The sequence below is a fragment of the Aspergillus candidus genome, assembly GCF_002847045.1.
Source record: "Aspergillus candidus strain CBS 102.13 unplaced genomic scaffold BDW47scaffold_15, whole genome shotgun sequence".
NCBI classification, from domain to species: domain Eukaryota; kingdom Fungi; phylum Ascomycota; class Eurotiomycetes; order Eurotiales; family Aspergillaceae; genus Aspergillus; species Aspergillus candidus.
The window spans coordinates 418,378-441,835 of record NW_020194020.1 but is presented as its reverse complement, the minus strand read 5'-3'; the positions used below and the strand labels follow the sequence as shown (position 1 = coordinate 441,835).

At 48.9% G+C, this 23,458-nt stretch overlaps 7 protein-coding genes across 7 annotated transcripts; 4 read left to right on the top strand and 3 right to left on the bottom strand.

Annotated features, from left to right (window-relative positions):
* The first annotated feature begins 1,597 nt into the window (after nt 1-1,597).
* On the top strand, nt 1,598-4,077 carry BDW47DRAFT_17615 (putative MFS monosaccharide transporter). The gene is made up of 6 exons (XM_024818382.1): nt 1,598-2,068; nt 2,126-2,203; nt 2,257-2,545; nt 2,608-2,801; nt 2,859-3,571; nt 3,627-4,077. Exons 1-6 carry the CDS (start codon nt 2,010-2,012, stop codon nt 4,016-4,018), a joined length of 1,725 nt encoding a protein of 574 aa, XP_024673237.1. The 5' UTR covers nt 1,598-2,009; the 3' UTR covers nt 4,019-4,077.
* Nucleotides 4,078-5,082: 1,005 nt separating this feature from the next.
* On the top strand, nt 5,083-8,341 carry pmt2 (protein O-mannosyl transferase). The gene is made up of 7 exons (XM_024818380.1): nt 5,083-5,111; nt 5,173-5,579; nt 5,636-5,794; nt 5,871-6,001; nt 6,064-6,616; nt 6,668-7,427; nt 7,492-8,341. Exons 3-7 carry the CDS (start codon nt 5,654-5,656, stop codon nt 8,133-8,135), a joined length of 2,229 nt encoding a protein of 742 aa, XP_024673236.1. The 5' UTR covers nt 5,083-5,111; nt 5,173-5,579; nt 5,636-5,653; the 3' UTR covers nt 8,136-8,341.
* On the bottom strand, nt 8,342-9,918 carry BDW47DRAFT_17573 (Rab family GTPase). The gene is made up of 2 exons (XM_024818381.1): nt 9,412-9,918; nt 8,342-9,333 (listed from the first exon to the last, which is right to left on the bottom strand). The coding sequence occupies exons 1-2, from the start codon at nt 9,478-9,480 to the stop codon at nt 8,548-8,550; spliced, it is 855 nt and encodes a 284-aa protein (XP_024673235.1). The 5' UTR covers nt 9,481-9,918; the 3' UTR covers nt 8,342-8,547.
* Nucleotides 9,849-12,923, top strand: BDW47DRAFT_103877 (uncharacterized protein). Its single transcript, XM_024812192.1, has 2 exons — nt 9,849-10,256; nt 10,337-12,923. Exons 1-2 carry the CDS (start codon nt 10,244-10,246, stop codon nt 12,589-12,591), a joined length of 2,268 nt encoding a protein of 755 aa, XP_024673234.1. The 5' UTR covers nt 9,849-10,243; the 3' UTR covers nt 12,592-12,923.
* Nucleotides 12,924-13,188: 265 nt separating this feature from the next.
* BDW47DRAFT_103876 (uncharacterized protein) lies at nt 13,189-16,504 on the bottom strand. The gene has a single exon (XM_024812191.1). It carries the CDS (start codon nt 15,795-15,797, stop codon nt 13,338-13,340), a length of 2,460 nt encoding a protein of 819 aa, XP_024673233.1. The 5' UTR covers nt 15,798-16,504; the 3' UTR covers nt 13,189-13,337.
* A 154-nt stretch (nt 16,505-16,658) lies between these two features.
* Nucleotides 16,659-18,247, bottom strand: BDW47DRAFT_103875 (aldo/keto reductase). Its single transcript, XM_024812190.1, has 3 exons — nt 18,105-18,247; nt 17,770-18,047; nt 16,659-17,706 (listed from the first exon to the last, which is right to left on the bottom strand). The coding sequence occupies exons 1-3, from the start codon at nt 18,168-18,170 to the stop codon at nt 17,160-17,162; spliced, it is 891 nt and encodes a 296-aa protein (XP_024673232.1). The 5' UTR covers nt 18,171-18,247; the 3' UTR covers nt 16,659-17,159.
* Nucleotides 18,248-19,102: 855 nt separating this feature from the next.
* On the top strand, nt 19,103-21,576 carry BDW47DRAFT_103872 (YdiU domain protein). Its single transcript, XM_024812189.1, has 6 exons — nt 19,103-19,692; nt 19,749-19,758; nt 19,814-19,844; nt 19,900-20,050; nt 20,113-21,218; nt 21,285-21,576. The coding sequence occupies exons 1-6, from the start codon at nt 19,272-19,274 to the stop codon at nt 21,483-21,485; spliced, it is 1,920 nt and encodes a 639-aa protein (XP_024673231.1). The 5' UTR covers nt 19,103-19,271; the 3' UTR covers nt 21,486-21,576.
* The last annotated feature ends 1,882 nt before the right edge of the window (nt 21,577-23,458 follow it).

Below are 23,458 nucleotides of genomic sequence, written 5' to 3'. Positions count from 1 at the left end.
GGAGGGTGTTGTAGTTCAGTATGGTTCTGGAAAAGGTCGGCGCAAGTCAGACAGAGTTAGCCCCTGGAAAATGGTCAGCATGGGTCGGAGACGTCTCTCCGTTGATCTTCTCCCATAACCACGCCGAGCTGCAAGCTGCTTCGGAGCGTATTTGGTGTCAAGATAGCTTCCCTTGTAAGCACCTTTCATGGTGCCACCTCGACACAAAAGAAAACAAATAAAATGAAATGAAATAGAATAGAATAAACCCCTGTATTCACTGAAATATTTAGAAACATACTTTGGGGAAAAAACCGAGAAAATCTACTTAGAAGGGGTGGTCTTATTCAAAAGCGGTGATTGCTCTTGGCTCTGGATATATAAGGTGATGTTTCTGAGTGACTTTGGGTTCCCTTTCTCTTGGGGGGTCCCTTGTGAGCCAGGGCTGGCCCAATGATCTCTTTCGGTGGGGGGAGAAGCGGGTGCGGGTGCGGGTCCGTGACGGGCAGGTCTTTGAGCAATACGATGATACAATTGCTCCGCTTCAGCTCCGCAATTTTGGCTACGACCGTCTATGCTGTCTCGGCACTGATATCATTGTTGTTAAGCGTTAGGTACTCCTGGTCTTGTTCGTAGTTTGGAGTAGGGGTCCATAATAACATAGGACGTACTAATACTCAAGAGGCAGGTATGAGATAAAGTGACATCTAGTTACGCAATCACATGCTAAAGAGCTAAAGGTCTCGATGAAAGAGTCTCTGGATGATTGTTAACCTTGATCAGATTTTGGATATTACGTACAAGGCAATCTGCCTTCACCTCCTTGTCATAAGCCCAAGATCAAGTCCATGCATGCCCAGCCCAGGGGATTGATTAATTAGGTAACCTAGAATGTGGAACAGCCTGGTTGGTTCAATCCCAGTTGGATCGAGCCTTTGTAACTTTCCAAGCCTTTGACAGTGGAAACGGTCATAATACCGAAAGCCAAAACCCGCCTCCCAATTAAGCCCGTAAATATGGAACGGCCAGTACCAGTTATGTGAGACTGTGGTCCAGTCCTCTGCACACCTACCTGTATCCGTAGTCCGCATCTCTTTATATCTCCATAGTCAGCATATAATCATATTTCCATGTCACATTTTGCTTTGTTGGTATTCTAAATACCCTTGGATTCCACCTACCAATTATCTTGAGTCGTCCGTCTGACACACCTCGCGCCTTTAGGCTGTATAGCTGATAATCGTGTTTGTCGCTCTGGGTTATCTACCACTGGTCTCGTGGACACACTTTCTTGAGCACCAGCACCATCACATCCAGTCCTCGTGCCCTTGTACACTGCCTGTTGTCTTCTCCTTTACTGGTCCTTGTTTTGGTCGTTGTCAATCATCTTATCTTGGCAAGACTTTTTATCCACCAGAAGCACATGTTCTTGTGACTATCCCCCCAAAGCAACCACCCACATCAGATGACTTTGTGGTGATTGTTATGACAGGATCTGTCTGGAGGACTGTAAGGAAAGCTTTCCTTGGTCACTGATCATTTATTCCAGCTTTAGTTTGTTCAGGGCACCACAAGAAGGGCTGCTAACCCGGCCCACCACAACCGCAATCATTCCTCAACAACCGCCGTCTCCACGCATCTCGCTAACCATCCCCTTGCATTCACTATATCCTCAACCACAGCCTTCGCCTGGCCAGTCACTCGGGGCTCTGGAATCAGCGAGTGAGAAAGGTAGCCGGCGTTCCGCTTCGGCTCACTCCGTTGAGTCCGAATCCTCAACTTGGATCGACACTGGTGACCTAGCAGAACAACTTCTTGATGCGGAGGATCCCCTCCGGGATTGTTCTCTAGACCGTGATCTCACTAGCCATAGAGCAACGAAGACACGCTTGAGACAGCAGAGGCCGGCCCGTTATTCGATTGAACCCACCACAGCGCTGGTTGAATCTCACTCAGAGAAACCGTCAATTGAGATACCTCGACCACCACCTCGGCATATTTCGCGGGTTGAGCGCTTTTTGGCCACCATAATGTCTCCCAACAACCGGCGAGCAGCCCAGGTGCATGGCTTGGTTGGAAAACCGTTGCTGTAAGGAAATTATGTATAGCATGGATGACAACCGTTTCGCATACTGATCATATCTAGGTACTTCACCAGCGTCTTTGTCTCATTGGGTGTATTCCTATTTGGCTACGACCAAGGTGTCATGTCCGGGATCATAACGTTCGTTTCAATCGAAATAAGATGAAGACGTATCGGTACTGACAACATTTTAGTGGCTGGTATTTCAAGGAATACTTCAACCAACCTTCAAGAGCCGCTATCGGTACTGTCGTCGCGATCTTGGAGGTCGGTGCATTCATCTCGTCTTTACTTGTTGGGCGACTTGGCGACTTGATAGGCCGCCGTAGAACCATTCTCTATGGTTCTATTGTATTTTTCATAGGCGGCGCCCTGCAGACCTTTGCCAATGGATTACCAATGATGATGCTAGGTCGAATTATTGCAGGTTTGGGAGTCGGAGCTCTGTCGACAATCGTTCCAGTCTATCAATCTGAGATATCGGTAATTCTAGCCCCGACCAACTGTCTCGTACCAAATTGCATTTGCTGACGTACAGCCAACAGCCTCCCCACAACAGAGGAAAGCTCGCGTGTATAGAGTTCACCGGTAATATTTCTGGCTATGCTGCCAGTGTTTGGGTCGATTACTTTTGTAGTTACATTGAGGGCAATAACTCATGGCGCCTGCCGCTGCTGTGCCAGTGCATCATGGGTGCCCTTCTTGGAGTAGGGAGCCTCGTCATCTGTGAATCACCCAGGTAAGTTGCAAAAGTCCCCTATCTTCTAGCCAGCATATGATCCTCACACCGAATTAGATGGCTGTTGGACAACGACCATGATGAAGAAGGCATGGTAGTCATCGCCAATCTCTACGGAAAAGGAGATTTGCATAATGACAAGGCTAGAAAAGAATACAGAGATATAAAAATGGATGTTCTTCTGCAACGACAAGAAGGCGAGCGATCGTATTCCGACATGTTCAAACGATACCAAAAACGGGTGCTCATAGCAATGTCCGCGCAGGCGTTGGCCCAACTCAATGGTATCAACGTGATATCATATTACGCTCCTCTTGTCTTCGAATCAGCCGGTTGGGCAGGCCGCGATGCTATCTTGATGACAGGGATCAATTCACTCTCGTATCTCGCATCCACAGTGCCCCCTTGGTACCTTGTTGACCGTTGGGGGCGACGGCCAATATTACTTTCGGGAGCAATTGCAATGATCATTTCGCTTTCCTTGATATCCTATTTCATCTTCATTGATGTGGCAGCGACGCCAACCCTTACGGTGATTCTCGTCATGGTCTATAATGCTGCCTTCGGTGCATCTTGGGGCCCCATACCGTGGCTATATCCTCCTGAAATCTTACCGCTGAGCATCCGTGCCAAGGGTGCCAGTCTCAGCACCGCTTCAAACTGGGCATTCAACTGGCTGGTTGGAGAGGTGACACCAGTTCTACAAGCTGCTGTAAAGTGGCGACTCTACCTTATCCACGCATTCTTTTGTGCGTGTAGTTTTGTTCTTGGTGGGTACCCACTCTGTGTATTAGTCGTCGAGTATTCACTAACCCACTTGTCTAGTTTATTTCTTGTACCCAGAGACCAGCGGCGTTCGCTTAGAGGACATGGATTTGTTATTTGGAGATGCAACGACTGCCATGCCCACACCAGTCACACAGGGAGAGCGTGACTCGCTTATGAGTGCCGGTTCGCCGATTCCTTCACTCGATATTAGACGGCAATATGGCCAGTCTGCGGCGGATAGTGCCATACCCGGTCTAGATATCAACCCACCGAATATATCTGCTGATGGTGCTGGCAAATATGCGCGACAGGTGCCTCAGGGAAGCCGTGACAACAGGTCCGAAGGTCTCGGCGGCTGGATATCAAGTATGGTCAACCGACACAAAAATTCAAAGCGGCGAGCACAAGGCGACGAATATAGACGTCTCGACCAGGAAGAAAACGAGTGATATACGGCAATCATCATGTCGCAGCAGTTTCCTAGGTCTGCTTTACCAGCTATAATGCTTCCAATCTTGCGTCTTTTCCGTCATCTCTTTTTTCGTTGTGTCTGTCTAGGACTCAATGTTACTGTTTTGTCCCAATAATCACATGGTTGTCACTCTGTCTGCTTTCTATCCATTGCATCGCGATTTTCTGACTAGATAGAGGAAATGTAGATGGATGAAATCCGAAATTACCGAGTACACAGATGATGTTATTCCTTCAAGTAGCGCAGGTTCAGATGTGTGCTGATCGGTAAAGTGACCATAACGGGGGGTTGAAGTCCACCAGCGGACATCAATGGGAGGGTTGACACTGCTTGACATTCCACAAAATCGAACTTGGACTCACAGTCCACGAATTGATGTCTCCCCTCAGCTGCTGGAGAATGTCTATGCCGCATATTAACAATGTTACGTGGTCTTTTCGTTCACGGGCACTGGCTTTCCAATCGTAGGCAAAAAAAACCACGCCAGGGTTTATATCATGTTAGAAGGTGTGTATGGGTTATTTGTTCAGAAATCGATGATCCAAAAACTATGGCCAAAGGCTTCGCTCCGCACCTGTCCATGGTTGTTTTGGGTGACATGTAAAGGTGGTAGTAAGGTCCAGGAGGTAAGGCCGCGCCACAAGATTCCTTGTATTTTTCAGCTTATGTCATTTTACCACTAGAAACTTTCGCCCTGTGTGTAAGAACAATAAACAAACCTAACCAAGCATCTCGAAAAGTTCGTTTGATGCTCGTTTGAGGTTAGATTAGCCTCGTGAAGACTTATACTCACTATTTGTTATCTTAAACAACATACTTTTGCGGACACGGAGGCTTTTTGTTCCCTTTCAAGCTTTCTCTCTATCTGGTGGTTGTCCACTAACCACAGACTGTGCTGCGGCCTGCAGGACTTCCTTAAGATAGTAGCTATCTAGCTTGGCGACCTGGATCCTCAAGTATAAGCTCCTTGTATAAATGCGTTAGTTACATAAATGGCGGGCGAATTTCGACATCCATCAGCTACTAGCAAATCAATTACCAGGTCGGTACCACTGCACTAGGTTTTAGGAGTAAGTTACTAGGTTGGATGTCTCGGAAGGACTAGAAGCTGAGGCGGGGCGCGGTAACAAGCTCCGGAGGACAGCAAGGCACGCCCGGTTTTTCCGTGCTATCTCCAGGCCAACTTTCCATTTGCATTTCCGCCCAGGTCTTTCCATATCATCTACCTACCGCAAGGTCGCTCTCTCTTGCCTTCCTCTCGTTTATTCCGTCGAATATTTATTTATTTTATTTTATTTTATTTTATTTTTTTTTTTTCAATTATATAAAACCCCATCCATACGACCAGAAACGGCCCAGACGCTCCCTGCCACCGGGGAATTGACCATACGCGATTGATGCGGTTAGAGATGATCTGATTCTCTGATTGACGCCCACCGATTGCCCCCCTGACATCTCTCTTCCCTTCTTTCCTTTGACCTTTTCCTTTGTCTGTACCTTTAATATCTGGACTACCCCAGTCGATCACCAATTTATCCGTTAGTTCCATTAAATCCAAAATCCGACCAGCTTCTGATCGCTTGGGCCAGTGCAGGAGAATCGCCTTTTCACCATGACGGAAGCCGATGTTGCCTCAAGTACCGGCACCGATCTAGCCCCTGGTCTCCGTCAAAGAAACCTTCCACACCTAGAGGAAAAGACCGGGAAGGTTGTCAGTGAAGCCCACGAATATGACAAGAAAGCAAAGCCTAAGGTATCGCCTTTTTTCCTTTTTACAGCAACTCGATGTTTGATCAGCCACGAACAATGCCAACTGATTTATGTCGCAGTCTCATTCATACCTCTCTGCCTTGGACAGCTGGGAGCCTGTTCTTGTGCCTATTCTCTTAACCGCTCTATCAATCTTCACGCGCATGTACCGCATTGGTCGCTCAAACATCGTCACCTGGGATGAAGCACAGTAAGAACCGGTCCCCGCCTATTTCGCAGCGCAATTCTCATGTCATCTTTTCTCATTTGCAGCTTCGGCAAGTTCGGCTCTCACTACCTGAAACGCGAGTTCTACTTCGATGTTCATCCTCCATTGGGAAAAATGTTGGTGGGTTTGTCTGGTCTCCTCGCCGGCTACAACGGGTCATTCCCATTTAAGTCGGGCGAAACATACCCAGAGGAGGTCAATTATACATTCATGCGCATTTTCAATGCGGCTTTCGGAGTAGTATGCGTACCGCTGGCATACTTTACCGCTCGAGAACTTGGTCTTCGCAGGGCCACTGTTTGGCTCGTCAGTCTGATGGTACTTTTCGAAAATTCGTATGCCACCATTTCGAGATTCGTGTTACTCGACTCTATGCTCTTGTGCTTTACTTTTACAACAACATTCTGTTGGGCCAAATTCCACCGACTACGGCATGCCAGCTTTACACCGGGGTGGTTTTTCTGGCTCTTCTTGACGGGCATCAACATCGGGTGTGTATGCAGCGTGAAGTGGGTAGGGCTCTTTTGCACAGCGATCGTTGGCCTCTATACCGTTGAGGATTTATGGACCAAGTTTGGTGATTTGAAGATGCCGAAGGTCAGTCTTCAAAGCGCGCTGCAGTTACGTTCACCACTAAAGAGTTTCTAGGCTGTGCTAGGCAAGCATATCGCCGCTCGTGTAGTAGGCCTGATTGTTGTACCCGCCTTGGTTTACGTATTATCGTTTTACGCACATTTCTTGATCCTGGAGAACAGCGGACCTGGCGACGCCCAGATGAGTTCTCTTTTCCAGGCGAATTTGAAAGGCACCGAAGTTGGCAAAGACAGTCCCCTTGAGATAGCTCTCGGATCGAGGGTCACTCTCAAGAATATGGGCTACGGTGGTGGTCTTCTTCATTCACATATTCAGACTTATCCGGAGGGATCTAAACAGCAACAAGTGACCTGTTATCACCACAAAGATGCAAACAATGACTGGTTTATTTATCCCAACCGCCAGGAGCCCGATTTCGACCCTTCCAACCCCCTGAAGTTTGTGGGCGACAGGGACGTGATTCGTCTAATCCATGGCCAAACAGGGCGAAACTTGCACTCGCATGCCATCGCTGCCCCAGTTACCAAGTCTCATCATGAAGTTTCCTCTTACGGTAACATTACCATCGGCGACGATAAGGACCATTGGGCTGTAGAGGTTGTGGATGATGTTGCGTCGAGGGATAGAAGCAGAATCCGAACTTTGACAACGTCGTTTCGCTTGCGACATCCTGTTCTCGGATGCTATCTACGTGCTGGCAATGTCAACCTTCCGCAGTGGGGGTTCAAACAAATCGAAACAACATGCGTGAAGGAGAATAAACCCTCCGATGTCTACACACATTGGAATGTTGAGTCCCACTTCAATGAGAAGCGTGAGTTTCATTCATCATTCCCTCGTCCTTTCTTCGTTCTTCTTGATTAATGATTTTCATGCAGTGCCGCCAAGCGATCCGGGGTCTTATAAATCCCCATTCTTGAAGGACTTCATTCATCTGAATGTTGCAATGATGACATCTAATAACGCACTTGTCCCTGATCCCGACAAGCAAGATGATCTTGCCTCGAAATTCTGGCAATGGCCAATCCTGAATGTTGGACTTCGTATGTGCTCTTGGGATGACAACATTATCAAGTATTACCTCCTTGGAAACCCGGCCGTCTACTGGGGGAGCACAGCGAGTCTTGTTGTCTTCGGGCTTTTGGTCCTATGGTATCTTGTGCGCTGGCAGCGAGGTTATAAAGAGCTTTCACAAGCGGATATCGATTTTATCCATTATGCTGGATTGTACCCAGTCATTGGATGGGTCCTCCATTACCTCCCGTTTGTTGTAATGGCGCGAGTGACATACGTTCACCATTACTACCCTGCTCTTTACTATGCCATCCTAACTTTCGGTTTCTGTATTGACTGGCTCACCCAATCAATGAACAACCGTATCCGTTGGATACTATATACATCACTGTATATCATTGTTGTTGGGATGTTCGTTCATTTCAGGGTGATCGTCTTTGGTATGGAGGGTCCAAGTCAGAACTGGGCTCATCTGAATTGGCTGAGCGGCTGGCGAATTTCGAATTAAAACTGGCTTATGTCTGTTGTTATTCTATCCAACAACCTACACTCTTCTCCCTTTCTCGGCAAGGATCTTGCCCTGTTTTTCAATAGTTGTCTAATGTGAATTTTAAATTGTTCCCTGCCATTTGGAAGGTTGGCAAATGTCGTTGGGTACATGTGCCAAAATTCAATTTCGTACAACATACTGCTTGTGGCTGTCAGTGACATTTATGTACACCCTAGTTCTCGGGCCATCGAGCTTGTACGCTGCACTTGTTAAACCACCCATTATGTATAACCTCTTTTGTATATCCTAATCGATGGCCCAAACAACAAAGTGTGGTAGACCAAGTGACCTCCGGTAGCCCATAGAGTATTATGTCAATGGATATAATCGTAAAACAAAGGAAAAGCACATTCTCATAAGCTGCCATGATTTAGCAGCAGTTCCCAGCCCAGCCATTCCCACCCCTACGCATTGCATCGTTCAGACCCAAGGTAACAACAGTGTTTGGGCTCCCATTGCTTGTTTGGCCTGTCGCACCAAACCCTTTGACCCCACTTCTCCGGTCGTTCAAGTCATATTTACCCGCCTCTATGTTGCGGTAAATCCGCTCGGCTGTCTCGAGAAAGGCACGTTCAACGCCGTCGCCGGATTTTGCGCTAGTCTCAACATATCCAACGACATTGTTCCTGTAACACCATTCCTCTGCTTCTTGCCTAGTAATTCGGCCCTTGGCTCGAACCGAGTCATCTTCCACGAGATCGCTTTTGTTGCCAACAAGAATGACCACGATCCCTTCTTCAGCAATCTGTCTCAAGTCTTGGAGCCATTGGGTACATGAAACGAATGTGGCAGGCCGCGTTATGTCGAAGACCAGGAGAGCTCCAGAAGCACCTCGAAAATAGGAGCGAGTTATGGACTTATAAGTCTCTTGGCCAGCCGTATCCCAAAGCGACAGTTTCATCCTTTTTTGACGTTCCGCCGTCTTCTGTGGTGGGGATGGGAGGCCGGTGACCGTGTGGTCTTTCGAGGTGTCAGGTAGGGCACGCAGTGGAGAGGGACTAGTAGACGATGGGATGCTAAAGGAAGGTTTGTCTGCTTCCAATCCTAAACTCCTCGAAGCGGGCGGACCAACTGGAACAATGCGTGACCCGAACTCAACACCAATTGTAACGTCATGGGATGGTGAAAAGCGTCCTTCACAAAGCCGAACGGTCAACTAAGAGAATATGTCAATGCCAACAACGTGAGTGGCCCGCTCCCTGTTGGGCAGGCGGCTGGAAAAGAAAGCACTCACACTCGACTTCCCAGTCCCAGAATCACCAATACAGACAAGTTTAGCGATGTAATCCCATGGCTGTGACATGAGTGCCGAAAAGATCTCAGGCCCGATAGGCTTATGAAAGGTATGCTCAAGACAACCGATACCAGCTCCTTCAAACGTCCAGAGAGCTCATACTATGCGGTCGCAAATAGTCGGGCCTGTGGATATCCAGCGTTCCAAGCTCCGTGATCTCCAGGCGATCGTATGACGTATACCAGTTCGGGAGGCAAATACTAGACACCAAAAGTATACCTCACAAGTTTGCAGGATGAGTGCAGCAAAGCTGAACTGCTTCGGCAATATATAGCTTCCTATATATTACCTACCTAGCTATTTTGCTAATCCTGATTGAGCATGGGTGACACATGGCCCGCTGGAATGGGTGGATTGGGTTGGGGTGGATTAACCCAGTTAGCAGTTGCACCGCGGTCGTTTGCTGAGTCATCTATCGCCGTGACCTTGCCTTATGACGCTTGCGCCTTAACTTACCTTCGGTCTTCTTCCAGGAGTGTATGATCAGCGTCCCAGGCTTGGGCTTTTGATCCTCACCATTTGGACTGCAGCATCGCCCCTTACACTCCGTGTGAAGGCTTTATTTTATCCTTGAAATATAATCTCCTAGGTCATCTACTTACCTTCCATTCTTTACTCAACTTGCCCCATTCGTTTTGGTGGAGCGCCGTTACTCAGATGTATTGAAGGTCACCGCCTCATTGTCCAGCATTTCCTGAAATCCAAACCGACTGTAGAGGATTGGTGGTACTGCACTCAGTAACTTTAGCTACTAGACAGGTAGCAGGGAGAAATGTTTTCTGAATGTAAGTAGTCCAAGCCAAAGCATGACTTACCCCCCCCTGCGCCGTACCAGTGCCCCTAAGTTTGCTCACAAAATATACAGATGCATCCCGTTTCCTTGCTCAATCACAGTCACGACTAGGTCTCCAGCCCGACGAGACGAATCGAAGGGGCTATGGCTATCTCATGCCTCGTCCAGTGGCCTCTCGTTTCTCTTCACATTCCTTCTTACATCAAGGGAACCCCGACCCTTATCAACCGACTGCATCCCAGGCTTCCAACTTTCACTTTAGCTCTCGCAAAATAATACAACCAGCACCACTGTTTCACAGTGCAACCGACGATTTCAGAGAGGAGGATGATGAAGCTGAGCACGAGCGTGAAATAGCAGATTTTTATGCCTTGCAGAAGTCGAGGCGGCATTTTGGTAGCAGTGACTTGAGGGAATCTTCGGAGGTCGATGAAGATGATGACCGAAACTCCTCTTTAGGTGGAAATGATGCTCTACCTCATAATATATCTGGCAACTTTTCGGTAAACGATGCTCGTTGGACCAGAAGACCATCGGGGTATGGGACGCGGAGTGTGGCTGTTTCGCCTCTGGCCAAGGCAATTGCTAACAGAGACGTGGGCCAAAAGGATAACCAGACCAAAGAAGAACTGATCGATATACGGCTTGAAGATACCTTGAAATCCGATGCTGATACTCATGAGACCGTCGATTTTGATGACGAACCTCCCCCTTCGGTGCAACGATTTCGAGAGCAGCCGCAATCGGCCAAGGGTCGTTTTGGGATAGATACCTATTTTACACCAACAGGAAACCAAAATGAAATACTAGTAGACGGCCATCGACCCACAAGCCCAGCCGAATCGCACCAACCGCCAATTACACCGACCAGTGTTGAATCCCCCGCTCAAGATCTCTTCTGGGGAAATCTTTTCTTGATATCCTTGGCTTGTCTTTTTGCTACGTCTTTCCTCATCTACCTCCATACATCCGCTCCTTCCGGAGACAAGTCAAGATGGGGGGATACGGTGTATTTGACCATCCACGGCTCGTTCAAACTTCTTGGGAGCTATACCGTTGTTTCGGTGCTCGTATCATTGCTCTGGCTTGCCTTCTTACGGTCCTACGTTAGGCAACTGGTTTATGTGGTTATATTCGCCGTTCCTGCTATCCTATATTCATTCTCACTCTATCCATTTATTTCAAGTTTCAAAGGTGCGTGGGGCGGAACTAGCCTACAGGACAAGGTCATGAGATGTGGGTCTATCGTTCCCTTCATCATGGCTAGCGTGTGGATCTACAATGTTGTTCGAGGCCGCCATGTTATAGGTAAGGCCGCCGGGATTCTAGAGCTTGCCTGTCGGATTCTCACTGCGAACGCCGAACTTCTAACCCTGGGCCTTGGAGTTCTCGTTCTCATAGTCTCCTGGACATGGGTGTGGATCTTCATGTTCACCAGAGTGTTTCTCGGTGGACATTTGTCTGGTTCAAAGTCATTTGTCGTCAACCTTAGCAGTTGGTGGCTGGCAATCTACTTTGTTGCTGTGTACATATGGTCACTGGGGGTCATTGCCGGTATGCAGCGTGCAGTGACCGCTGCAACAGTGAGCCAGTGGTATTTCCATCGCCTTGCGGCACCCGCCCCGGCATCGCGACAAATAGTCCAGGCAGCCATCGGGCACACACTCTCGAAACTGTTTGGTACGATTTGCTTCTCCAGACTGATGACACTATTGATTCGACTCCCCTTTTTGTTGCTTCCGAGACGCGTGAACTCAATTTTGAGCTTGTTCGCGTTTTCACTTGTTCCTACCCCCATTACCGCTCTCATAGACCCTCTTGTCATAACTTACGCCGCAATCCATTCTCAACCACTTACTGTGTCGGCTCGTGGTCTCACGCAAATGACGAACATATCAGCTTCATTGGCTACGTCGCCACTTCATCCCCAGTCTTTTGCTTGGTCTCGGGGAGGTGTTTCCCCTCTTCTTGCTTATCGACTTTCAAAACTCATCCTTCACGCTGCACGTTTTATGATGTCCCTTGCGCTTGGGTTTGGGGGCTGGGTGACTACTGCGCGGAGCTTTGGCGTGTCCGGAGCTGGCGGCACAGGCCACAGCGGCAGTATGTATGCGTACGTGGTCGGGCTAATTGCTGGAACAATTGGCTGGAGCATCCTTGGTGCTATAGAGGGTGTGATTGCAGATATTGTAGATGCCCTGGTTATCTGCTGGTGCAGTGAAGTCGGAACCTACAATCGAGAAGCAAGGTATTGTCGAGAAGCGGGTTGGCTATTCGGCGCACAGTCCCCCGAGGAGAGACCTGGCTTTAATCAAGCTGAGGCTTGAGCATTTCGACTACAGTCTTATCCACTTCACGCCTCTATTATGGATGTTTTTATGATGAAAGAGCTTAATGGTGCCCAGATGATCAACTTGGTGCTGTTCCGGGGGCTCATGGTTGACGAATTTCGAAGCGATGAACAATTATTATTCTTTTCCTGCGTCGCTCATTTGATAATGAAGAAATGTCTGCATGGACTTGAGCGTTTGAAGACTGAGTGTGCAAATTATTTCCCGGTATCGTAAGTCCCACCATTGGTGATATACTGCGCATTGCATTCGCCTAGCTGGGGTTATGTTTCCGCATTGGTTGTTTCAAATTCATTGCTAGGTTTTTTCTCGGAACTTTGGGGTTATTCGTTTTTATATTTCTAGATAGTCTGTCAAATGGATTGCTTCCTCTAGTAGAGGGCAATTATATGTTGTTGCAGTGTAAGTACGGACAAAAGCCATGGGCAAGCAACAAAATAATGTTATCACGGCATGCCTTTGAGAGTCCTCCATACGGGCTCTAGATTGCTGGCACATGGAAATACTATATGGACGAGCACCTGTCAGATACAAACTATATGAATCTTCTAATATGTAGCCTGTGGTAGCATGGCATGACAAAAGCTACAGTAAACCACAATCATATGCGAAACGCTCCATCACCAAGCCTTAGAACACCAATGGAGAACAACAAAGACCATCAATAAGAAAGGGATTGTATTATGTCGAGAGGTAGAGTGAAAATGAAGAAAGCTTGACGGTCACAGCCTCAGCCGACCACTCCAGCCGACATTCTCTTTGGCACACCATTCCTTCAGCATAACGTAGCCAAAGCGCACCATTTCTACGGGTGAAGTAATCCTCCCAACCGGCAGGAAAAACTCCCCTGCAAAGTCACCAGCTTTCAATTGCAAGATTCCCTGCTGGGAGTAATCCATAGAGCGCTTGGACCAAGTATCGGGAAATTCATGAATAAGAACATCTTCGGGGAGCGCCCGTGACCCTTCGAGCCAGAGTTTCTGTGACTTTTTATAAACATCCGGGAGTCGTTTCTTCAAGTCAGTCAATTCCCTCTGGTACCTTCTATTCTCGTCCGACGCGACATTGTTTCCGTTGCTACCTTGAGTCGACACATGTGTGGACTCCCATGGGAGCGGAGTGACGGTAAGTCGCTCTAGGTCAAGAGCGTGAATTGTACTGTATGATACAGCACCGAGGAGTAGACAAAGGCTGTAAAGTCGGGGATACGGGATACTATTCTTTTTCACCACACGCCAGTATGCAATGATAGATAGCCAAGTTGATGAATCACCAGTCTGACGAGACAAAAGCTTGTGCTGATCATCAGCAACAAAGGCCAGTATAAAGCATAGGATAGCTTCGATAGCCGTAGCGACAGCAAGCTTTTCATCAGCGTCAGTAACATCGTCTTTGGCGGTATGTCGTTCCGCAGCATGTTTCAGCTCCCGACCGAGATTCCCGTGTTTTTGATATTCGTCTTTCCAACTCTTCCGCTCGCCAGTTCGTGAAGACGCGTGGTTGGATGATTGCGGAGGGGCGTTAGCCGCAGAAGACCTCGGGTCGCCAAACGAGGTTTTCACGGCGGAATGGGCACTTCTAGCCTCAAGACCAGCCGTGTCTGGGCGATGTGCTTGACTCCGGTGATCTCTCACCGGCGTCATCGATATCTGCTTCATTCTGTCTTGCTTATGGGGCGCGTTACTCGGTAATCCGGGAATTGGCGTCCTTGGTTTTTCTGGGGCAGGAAGTCTTGGTTCCTTCGGACTTCCCCTAGTGGAAATGGCTCCTGCATGTTTGGAGATTCCAGGTGTCTGCTGGATTTTGCGATCGACATGGGTAGGAACCGGGGCTTTTGTCGTGATCGGGTCGGGTTTTGTCTCCCACAGAGACTCGTCGTCGGAAGGTTCTTTTCTGGGCGAGTTTGACGGTGCCGGCTTTCTCTTGCCAGAGAATTTGAGAAGTGCTTCAACACGTTTCTTGTTCAATTTTCCATACTTCAATCTCACAATGAGCTGCTGTTTGACCACAGTATTACGACCCACGGTCCTCGGGTAGTTTGCCTGCGAGGGCTGCTCGTCGACCTGGCAAGACTCGGCCTTGATACTCTGCGAGGAACGGGGGCTTAGAAGGTCCACGCCACTAGAGAGACGTTTGTCGGATGTTTGTTTTGTGAAATTACTCCGCGGGCTCTGCAAATCACCAGCGGGCGTGTGGTGAATCTGCGGGGTAACATGGTCAGAATGCCTAATTTTTGGGTGTTTCGCTTTCAAGTTATCGCCACTTGGTGTATTTTTTTGTTGTGACGGATCGATGGTCAAAGGCTCTTCGCCGAGGTTGGCAAGTTCTTTCTCGATATGGGGAGGGAGGGTCGGGGATAATAGCTGAGGTAGTCGAGGACTGCCCGATGCTGGTGGAAGAGTAGGTGACAGTAGAGCCGGGAGTCCATCGCAGTTCGCGCCGTCGTTTCTGACTGGTCCCGATGGGCTTGCGGGTGATAATCTCGGTTTTTTTGGAGAAACATTTTGTGGGGGCTTCCTTTCCTGGGGTTTCAACGGTTCATGGTCGCTCCCAAACGGTCGCTTGCGCTCCGCTTTCTCAGGATCTGTGCGCGCATGTTGAGAAGGTGATATTCTTTCGGTTAACCTCTTGGGATTGCTTCTCGGTGAACGGACGGCGAGGTGTCGTTGGTTAGCCTCGATAGGGTGCGTCATTGAGACGCCTTGCTTTGTTTCTTTGGAGCTAGGCGATAATGAAGCGCCGTTCTTTCGTTTGCTCCTATAATCATTCAAGGTGATCTTTGGCTTGACAGATCCGCTTGGTGGTGTGCTCGTGGTGCTTTCAGGCCCTGAACGCTGGTCGGGCATGGCGTTCCCTGACTCGTCCGACCAATCGCCAACAGGAACAAGTAAAGATTCGCCTTCTTGATGTGTTAGAAACGTCATGTATTGAAGTTGCTGTTCGTCGGGAGTAAATGGCCCGTCATTACCCACTGCCCAATTGTTAACAAAACGCCCCCCAAGGCGAAAGGGCACATCAGTAGGAACGGTAAGGAGGAAAGGGTAGAACGGAAGGATCTCCTCTTTCAAATGACTCAATTGTCGATCGATTAACTCCGCCTCAGATACAGATGAGCGTCTGCTGTAGGTTTTGGAATCAACTATATCATCATCCGTGAAGCACGAGGCAGGCTCCACCGACATTGCAATCCGTCGAACAACTAGTGTAGAATGTAACAACGAGGGACACCAGGCCCCCAATGTTATAACGAGCTTTCTACCACACTTGCGTGTTGTGGTCTTGTATCTTCAGTATTGCGCGAGACGCTGATCCTCCTCTGCTGTCGCTGTTGGAAAATGTAGGAACCGAAGACGGAAGATATGGGCGCATCAAATTAAGAGGGTTGCGTATCCAAGGGTTCGACACTCAGCAATGACTGCGAGCGCAAATAGGATGGGAACTGGGCCCGGAAGGCCAAAAACTGCGAGCAAGCCTGCTGCCAGTTGTTTGGTCACATGTATTGCAATCTGGACTTTTCTGAGACGCCCGTCGGCGACTGCGCAAACATCGGCTGAAATCGTCCTACCATGTACATGGAAGCACCCCTTCGCAAGGAGAGTACCTGGAAGACGCCAAGTATATGTACGCTTCAGTATACTCCGGTCGCTGGGCGGCAATCCGCATTGACCGGGTCGTTACGATTGGTTCCTCTATCGGGTGCGAAAGTTGCGACTGTGCCGGACAGCCAGAGAATGGTGGAACGGTGGAAGGGCAGGAGTTGTGTAGGTGTTGGCATATAGAGGACCGTTATACCGGCATGTCTGAGGCGCTTGAATGGATTTCAGGAACAGCTTGAACAGCTCATCATGATGTCCCGTGGAAAGGAAAGGGAAGAGAGGGGCGACGGTGGTCTTTCTGGAGATCGGAAGGCGCGAACGTTGGAATTGGGCTGGAGCCGAATCGGAAGACTTGGCAGTCAATAAATAATACCAGAAGAAATACGGATACGGATACAAAGCATCGACAACTCAGTAATACAGAATAAGAGATACAGTTATACGCAACAGCGAACTGCCTTTTTCATTGCATCGGTCTCACAGACTCTTGATATTGAGCTACTCTCTACTTCCTGATCCATGTGTCTTGTGCCTCTCGGAGCTCCTTATCGGTCCTTCTCTTTCGTCTGAGTGCGTGAGAGAGGAGGACGCGGCTTTAAAACCCGATGGTTATTACTTAGCGTGTCTAGTATGAACGTCCCTTCGCTTGGTGACTGCATGTTTCAATCAGGCAACAGAGAGAAAATGTTCATGAGAAGGACATCCTGCGTTCTCTGTTTGTTGGGAGGGCATTCGCAAGATTTGTCACCCATAAGAGCGCAATACAAGGGACGACAAAACATTCGATAGGATTACACTAACTATGGGGTAGAGTAACCCCTTCTCCATTATCAACAATCCATGGAATCAAGCAGTTGACCCCCACACCTTCTCCACCCAATCGCGGGGGATAAAAAAACCAAGAGGAGATGGTATCGAAATGCTCCAGGCTCACGGTAATCCTCTATCTTAGGAACGATCGTCAGGTGCAAACTTATCTTGCCAAAAGGTCCTGAAATGCTTTTGACCCCCAAGGGTGGAGATTTCTTCAACTTCCTTCGGTGTGAGTTGGAAGTTTAGAATCTGCAGATAGCTACTAAGGCGGGCCTTCTTGCCGCTGGTCGTGATCACGATAGTGCCACGGTCTACAGACCATCTCAACAGAATCTCGCCCTCGCCGACGGCATACTTCTTGGCCAGATCTGACAGAAGTCCGTCAAGCGGCCCACCTCGGGCTCGGGTGGTGGGTGTCAACGGCCCGTAGCTGGCCGTCGCAATCCCTTTGGTCTCATGGAAGGGAACCAACGTATCGTGCTGGAGATACGGGTGGTATTCAATCTGATTGACTGAAGGGACCACCTTCGCTGTCTTCAATAGGGCATCCAAGTGTGTCTGCAGGAAGTTTGACACTCCTATCGAGCGAGCTTTTCCTGCAGCCTTGACCTTCTCCATTGCTTCCCACGCCTCTTGTAGCTCACGATCCGATTTGGCAAAGAACGGGGAGTGTACCAGGTACCTATCAGAGATTCGATAAGAATGTGGAAAGGACCGGCGTATGATGTGGATATGATGGACTTACAGGTCAACATAGTCAAGCTGGAGCTTTTTGAGGCTCTCATCAATCGCTTTCGGGATATCCGCAATGTTCGTCATCACCTTGGTCGTCACGAAGAGGTTCTCGCGCGCCACACCACTCTCTTTGATCGCCACGCCCAGTTCGGACTCAGTGCCGTAGACCTCTGCGCCGTCCAAGTGCAGGTATCCCAGCTTGATTGCATCCTTGATTGTCTCGACTAGCTCACGGTTAATGCCCGTGTCTCCTGTTTTGAACCAGGCAGTGCCTGTGCCATAGCCAACCTATTACCCTGGCATTAGAGGCTCCGTCTATAGTGGTAATTGAAACCAAACACTCACAACTGGAATGGAGGTACCATCGTTCAAGGCAACGTTTGGGATAGCTGTCAGAGAATTGGCGGCCATTGTTAATCGTGCTCAATTGGAAAGAGTTGTGAAGGAAGTACTCTGGTATTCTGCGGGGTAGAAGAGGAGCGGGCCATTTATGTCTAGCGTGTTTGACTTTCGAAGTTAGGCTCCTCTTTATCATTATCATCGGTATTTCGTCATATTTTTGAGGGCCGCCTAGTAAGTATATGGTTTGTTACAATTGGTCCAGTATAGTTATAGTATAGGTATTTATAACCATGAAGTTTAATATCTATCTATTAGCCCATTGCGGATCCGCCCCTAGTCCTAGTAGCACTTATGTGTCGCATTTATTTTCCCATCGTTGATCATCGTTAACATAGTCCTATTCACTCCTCCTATGTTGCTTATACCCATCGGTAGATTCTACAAACACATGTCCCAGGTTGTCTCGCTCCACACCCCCCAATGATACACATAGTCCTCTGCACAATACAAGCCCATCTGGATGTTGTGATTCAATCTGGATCAAAGGATAGGTAAGCTCGAACAGTGGGGCTTTCAAATCCGGTGCCATCTTGTTTGATGCAATATGCAGTGATCGCCTGCAGAATATATTGTGCTGCATGGAATTTTGTGGGAAAAGCAGGCCCATTACAGCCCTATAACAAACCCGAGCCATGTGATGTCGCGTGTGGAGCGTGAGACCACTTTTTCGAACCTTTTAATGCCCACAATTAAGCACAACGGGCGCTGAGAAACCGAGGAAATGCGAGTAGTTATCAATAGGCCGGACTCAGGCGACGAAATACCATTTGGTCTGGTAATTTACCCGAGGGAAATAAACATAAGTTACCAGAAAGTTATGCAATTTGTCAGCCATGGACTTATGATGTCACCCAACGATGTTTACTCTTCCGGTTTGGCTAGTGGGGATGATGATACCGGCTACTCATTAATTACTGTTGCCGCTCATCTTGGAAATCCGACCCAACACACTGTTATATATAGGATTTGGAGCCTCAACGAACGAACTCTGATAAAATCTCCATACTATACATACTATATGGCCCTTTCCTTCGTACGTCTGTCTTGCTGAAACTTTCATTATTCGATAGATAATCACGTCATTGTCTTCACTTCCGGCACGGTTATTATATGTCTTTGCGCAATACACTGTATCAGACACGGGCCATCCAGACTCGACTGGGGCAAATGGCTCAGCACTTCTCAACGACAAGGGGTGTCCCAGGGCTTTCGTTGGCCGAGATCCCCAAATCCAATGTCTTCACGTCTAAGCTACCCGCAGACCCGGCTTTCGAGACCCCCGAGGCCTCTCATCAAGCGCCGAGGCAAACCCTGGGGCCTCGTGCTGTCAGGGGTGCCCTGTATACATATGTCCGCCCCGAACCCGCCGAGGGGCCGGAGCTCCTAGGAATTAGTCCCAGGGCGATGCGGGATATCGGTTTAAGGCCGGGGGAAGAATCCACGGAGCAGTTCAAAGCATTGGTCTCTGGGAACCAGATCTGGTGGAATGAGACGGATGGGGGAATTTACCCCTGGGCACAGTGCTACGGAGGTATGCTCAGAACATGTATCGAGGCAGCGTGAATTCGATGGTTAACGACTCTCAAGGTTGGCAATTGTATGTTTCATACCATCCAGAGAAGTATAGAGCGATGATCGTTGACAGCTCATAGCGGCTCATGGGCAGGCCAACTTGGGGACGGAGTAAGTTTAATCTCTCAATTACATGGCACTGGCTTGGGTTGACATTCGACTCTAGCGCGCAATCAGCCTTTTCGAGACCACCAACCCAGCAACGGGCGTTCGGTATGAACTGCAAATCAAAGGTGCTGGGAGGACGCCCTATTCGCGTTTCGCGGATGGGAAGGCGGTCCTTCGTTCTAGCATTCGTGAATATGTCGTGTCAGAAGGTGAGTTTTGCTAACAGCTATACATTATAATGATGTTCAACATTTTCTAAGATCGGTCACAGCCCTCAATGCATTAGGTATCCCGACAACCAGAGCGTTGTCACTTACTCTGCTTCCTCAGTCGAAGGTTCTGCGCGAACGCATAGAGCCCGGGGCCATTGTCGCGAGGTTCGCGGAGACCTGGTTGCGAGTTGGAAGTTTCGATCTTCCTCGAGCCCGGGGCGATAGGGAGCTCATCAGAAAGCTAGCAACCTACGCTGCCGAAGACGTTTTGCACGGATGGGAATCCCTGCCATCAGCGGTGCCACTAGGAAAAGATGAGCCCCCCGCTTCTGTCGACAGTCCGGCGACAGGAATTCCATGGGACCAGGTACAGGAATTCGAAGGCGTCGCAGAAAATCGATTTGCGCGATTATATCGCGATATTGTCCGGCGCAACGCGAGGACCGTTGCTGGCTGGCAAGCATACGGCTTCATGAACGGCGTTTTGAATACTGACAACACCTCGATCTACGGGCTTTCGCTTGACTATGGCCCCTTCGCTTTTATGGACAACTTTGACCCTCAGTACACGCCGAACCACGACGATCATCTTCTAAGATACGCATACAAGAATCAGCCTTCCGTGATTTGGTGGAACCTGGTCAGGCTCGGAGAGTCTCTTGGTGAATTGATCGGGGCGGGACCTGACGTCGACCAGGAGTGGTTTGTGAAAGAAGGATTAACAGAGGAGACCGCGCCCAACGCCATCAAACGCGCCGAAGAAATCATCGACCGAACCGGAAACGAGTACCGACAAGTATTCCTGAACGAATACAAACGTCTGATGGGCCGAAGACTGGGACTGAAAACCCAAAAAGAGTCCGACTTCCAGAACCTGTTTTCCGAGATGCTGGATACCTTGGAGGCCTTGGAGCTCGACTTCAACCATTTCTTCCGCCGGCTTTCCGGCCTCTCACTTGCCGACCTCGAGACTGAGGCGCAGCGGAAGGAGGTAGCCCCGATATTCTTCCACACGGAAGGATTCGGTGGAATCGGCTACACGGAAGACACAGCGAGAGAGCGCATTTCCAACTGGCTCGAGAGCTGGCGACTCCGGGTTTTGGAAGACTGGGGACCCAACAGCGACGAGGCGCGACAGGCGGCCATGAAATCAGTCAATCCTAATGTAAGTTGCGTGTCTGGAGCCCTTTAAGAAAGAATATATATGTCTAACCCAGCAAAACCCCAACAGTTCCTACCGCGTGGTTGGATCCTGGACGAGATCATTGATCGTGTGGAGAAGAAGGGAGATAGGGAAATCCTTGGACGTGTGATGCAGATGGCTCTTAACCCCTTCAACGATGAATGGGGTATGAACCAGGCCGAAGAAACGCGCCTCTGTGGCGATGTCCCGAGATACCAGAGGGCTATGATGTGCAGTTGCAGCTCTTGAGGTTAGTGTTAGTATAGCTGGTTGGTCATGGAGGTTGAATACTTTGTGGATATTCTCGTAATCCCAATGGAATGGAGTCCTGCATCTTTAATGAATTTTTAACCTTTCTGGTTGGGTAGCTAACATAGAGTAAATGAGGACCAAGAAATGGTGTGAGCAAGACTATAAAGTGATCATTGAGATCTGTACGTGATATCATGAAGCGCACAATGCTTGGACGCGATGTCTACTCTCGACTGGGGGGGGGGGGGGGGGGGATATACTATGGAGCAGTGGCCGTAACATCAATCAAGATGCATGAATAACCGAAATAATGACCTGTACGTACAACAACCCTACCCAAATTTGGGCACCTACTTGTTATTATACTCTGGGTGGAATGGGTGCCCGACGGGACAAGAATAAACGAATTAAGTAGTAGAAGGTCAATCAGAATTTCCAGTAAGTTAAGAATCATGCTTTTTCGTCGCCGACCCGTCAATCACCATCGATGGTATGTTTTCCCCCTCTTCTCCTTTCCTGAATAGTTTTTTTTAGTCAACTCCCATTAAACCCCGCAATACACAAAAATTTCATCACATTTGTCCACCCACAATCCAGACAGCTTGTTAACTTCGACGTCAACTTTGCTGCTCACTTTCGGAACCAGAAGAAGCCATGAATAGGTTCCATGGTAAGTAGATATCTTTGGGGGATATCCCTGAACCGAAGGGGGCGGGAAAGTCACAGAGGAGTAAGCCAAGTTGTGGTTTTGGCCACTGAAGAATTGGGGATATGAACATTCAAATTGCTAAGAAGAGCAGTGTCTCAAAGGAGAAGAGCATCTTCAAGCCCTGGTCCCGCGCACGATAATGTGACAAGAGTAGACAAATGATCCAAAACCGATGTCGACTTAGTTGGGACAGGCAGCCTGGACATGCCCGGGCTGCTTGCAGTTGTAGCAAACGCGCTCGCCCTTGGCTTCAGTGGGACAATCCCGGGACACATGGCCGATCTCGCCACCTAAAGTTATATCGTAAGTACTGAGGGATAGAAATTTGAAATGAAGGTGGGAGGTAAGTTGGACTCACAGTTGTAGCACTTCTGGCCCTGAGTGCAGTCGCGAGCCATGTGGCCAAAGCCACCACAAGAGTAGCAAGTCTGTTGACGGCCACCGAAGCCACCACCGAAACCACCACCACCATAGGCGCCGCCTTGGGAGCAGTTACGGGCAATATGGCCAACACGACCGCACTTGTAGCATTCCTGGCCACCAGCAGCAGGGCCGCCGAAGCCCTCGCCCGCGGGAGCGCCGCTTTGAGGGCATTCACGAGAGATGTGGCCCGTAGCACCGCAGCGGTAGCAAGACTTCTCCTTGGGAGCTACCGTGCATTCCCGGCCTATTGGAAGAAATCAAGTTAGTTATCGGTCCACTCCGACTGATAATGATTAAGGAGGGGAGAGGGAAAGAGGGAAAACAAGGGCGCGCGAAGTTAGACTTACTGACATGGCCCTGGCCTATATCCCAATGATAGATCAGTAAGGATGAATCACAGCAGAGATACGAATTTTAGCACAAGATCTAAAACATACCACCGCAGTTGTAGCTATGGGAACCAATATTAGTAACCAAAAAAATTAAACGAGGAAACACACTAACCAGGTAGGAGTGCCCTTCTTGGGACAGTCGCGGGCCTAGTCAAAGAGAGTAAGAAGATGTTCTCGTCGCAATAATACAAAAATCCCCAACACGTGGAGTATATGATCGACGTGGTTGACAATTGGTGCCGGGGAAATAATTACCTGATGCGTAGCATCGCCGCCTGGAGTGAGAGCATTGTTAGCATTTCTTCCATGCAAGGTGTATTCATTTGTTGTCGGTTCTCCAGTAGTAGAGAGTCTGGACTGAAAACTCAAGGCACAAATCTGTGTCCCCAGGCATTCGCGCACAGTGGCTGAATAACCGCAATATGCACCGAGATTGAATCCAGGAC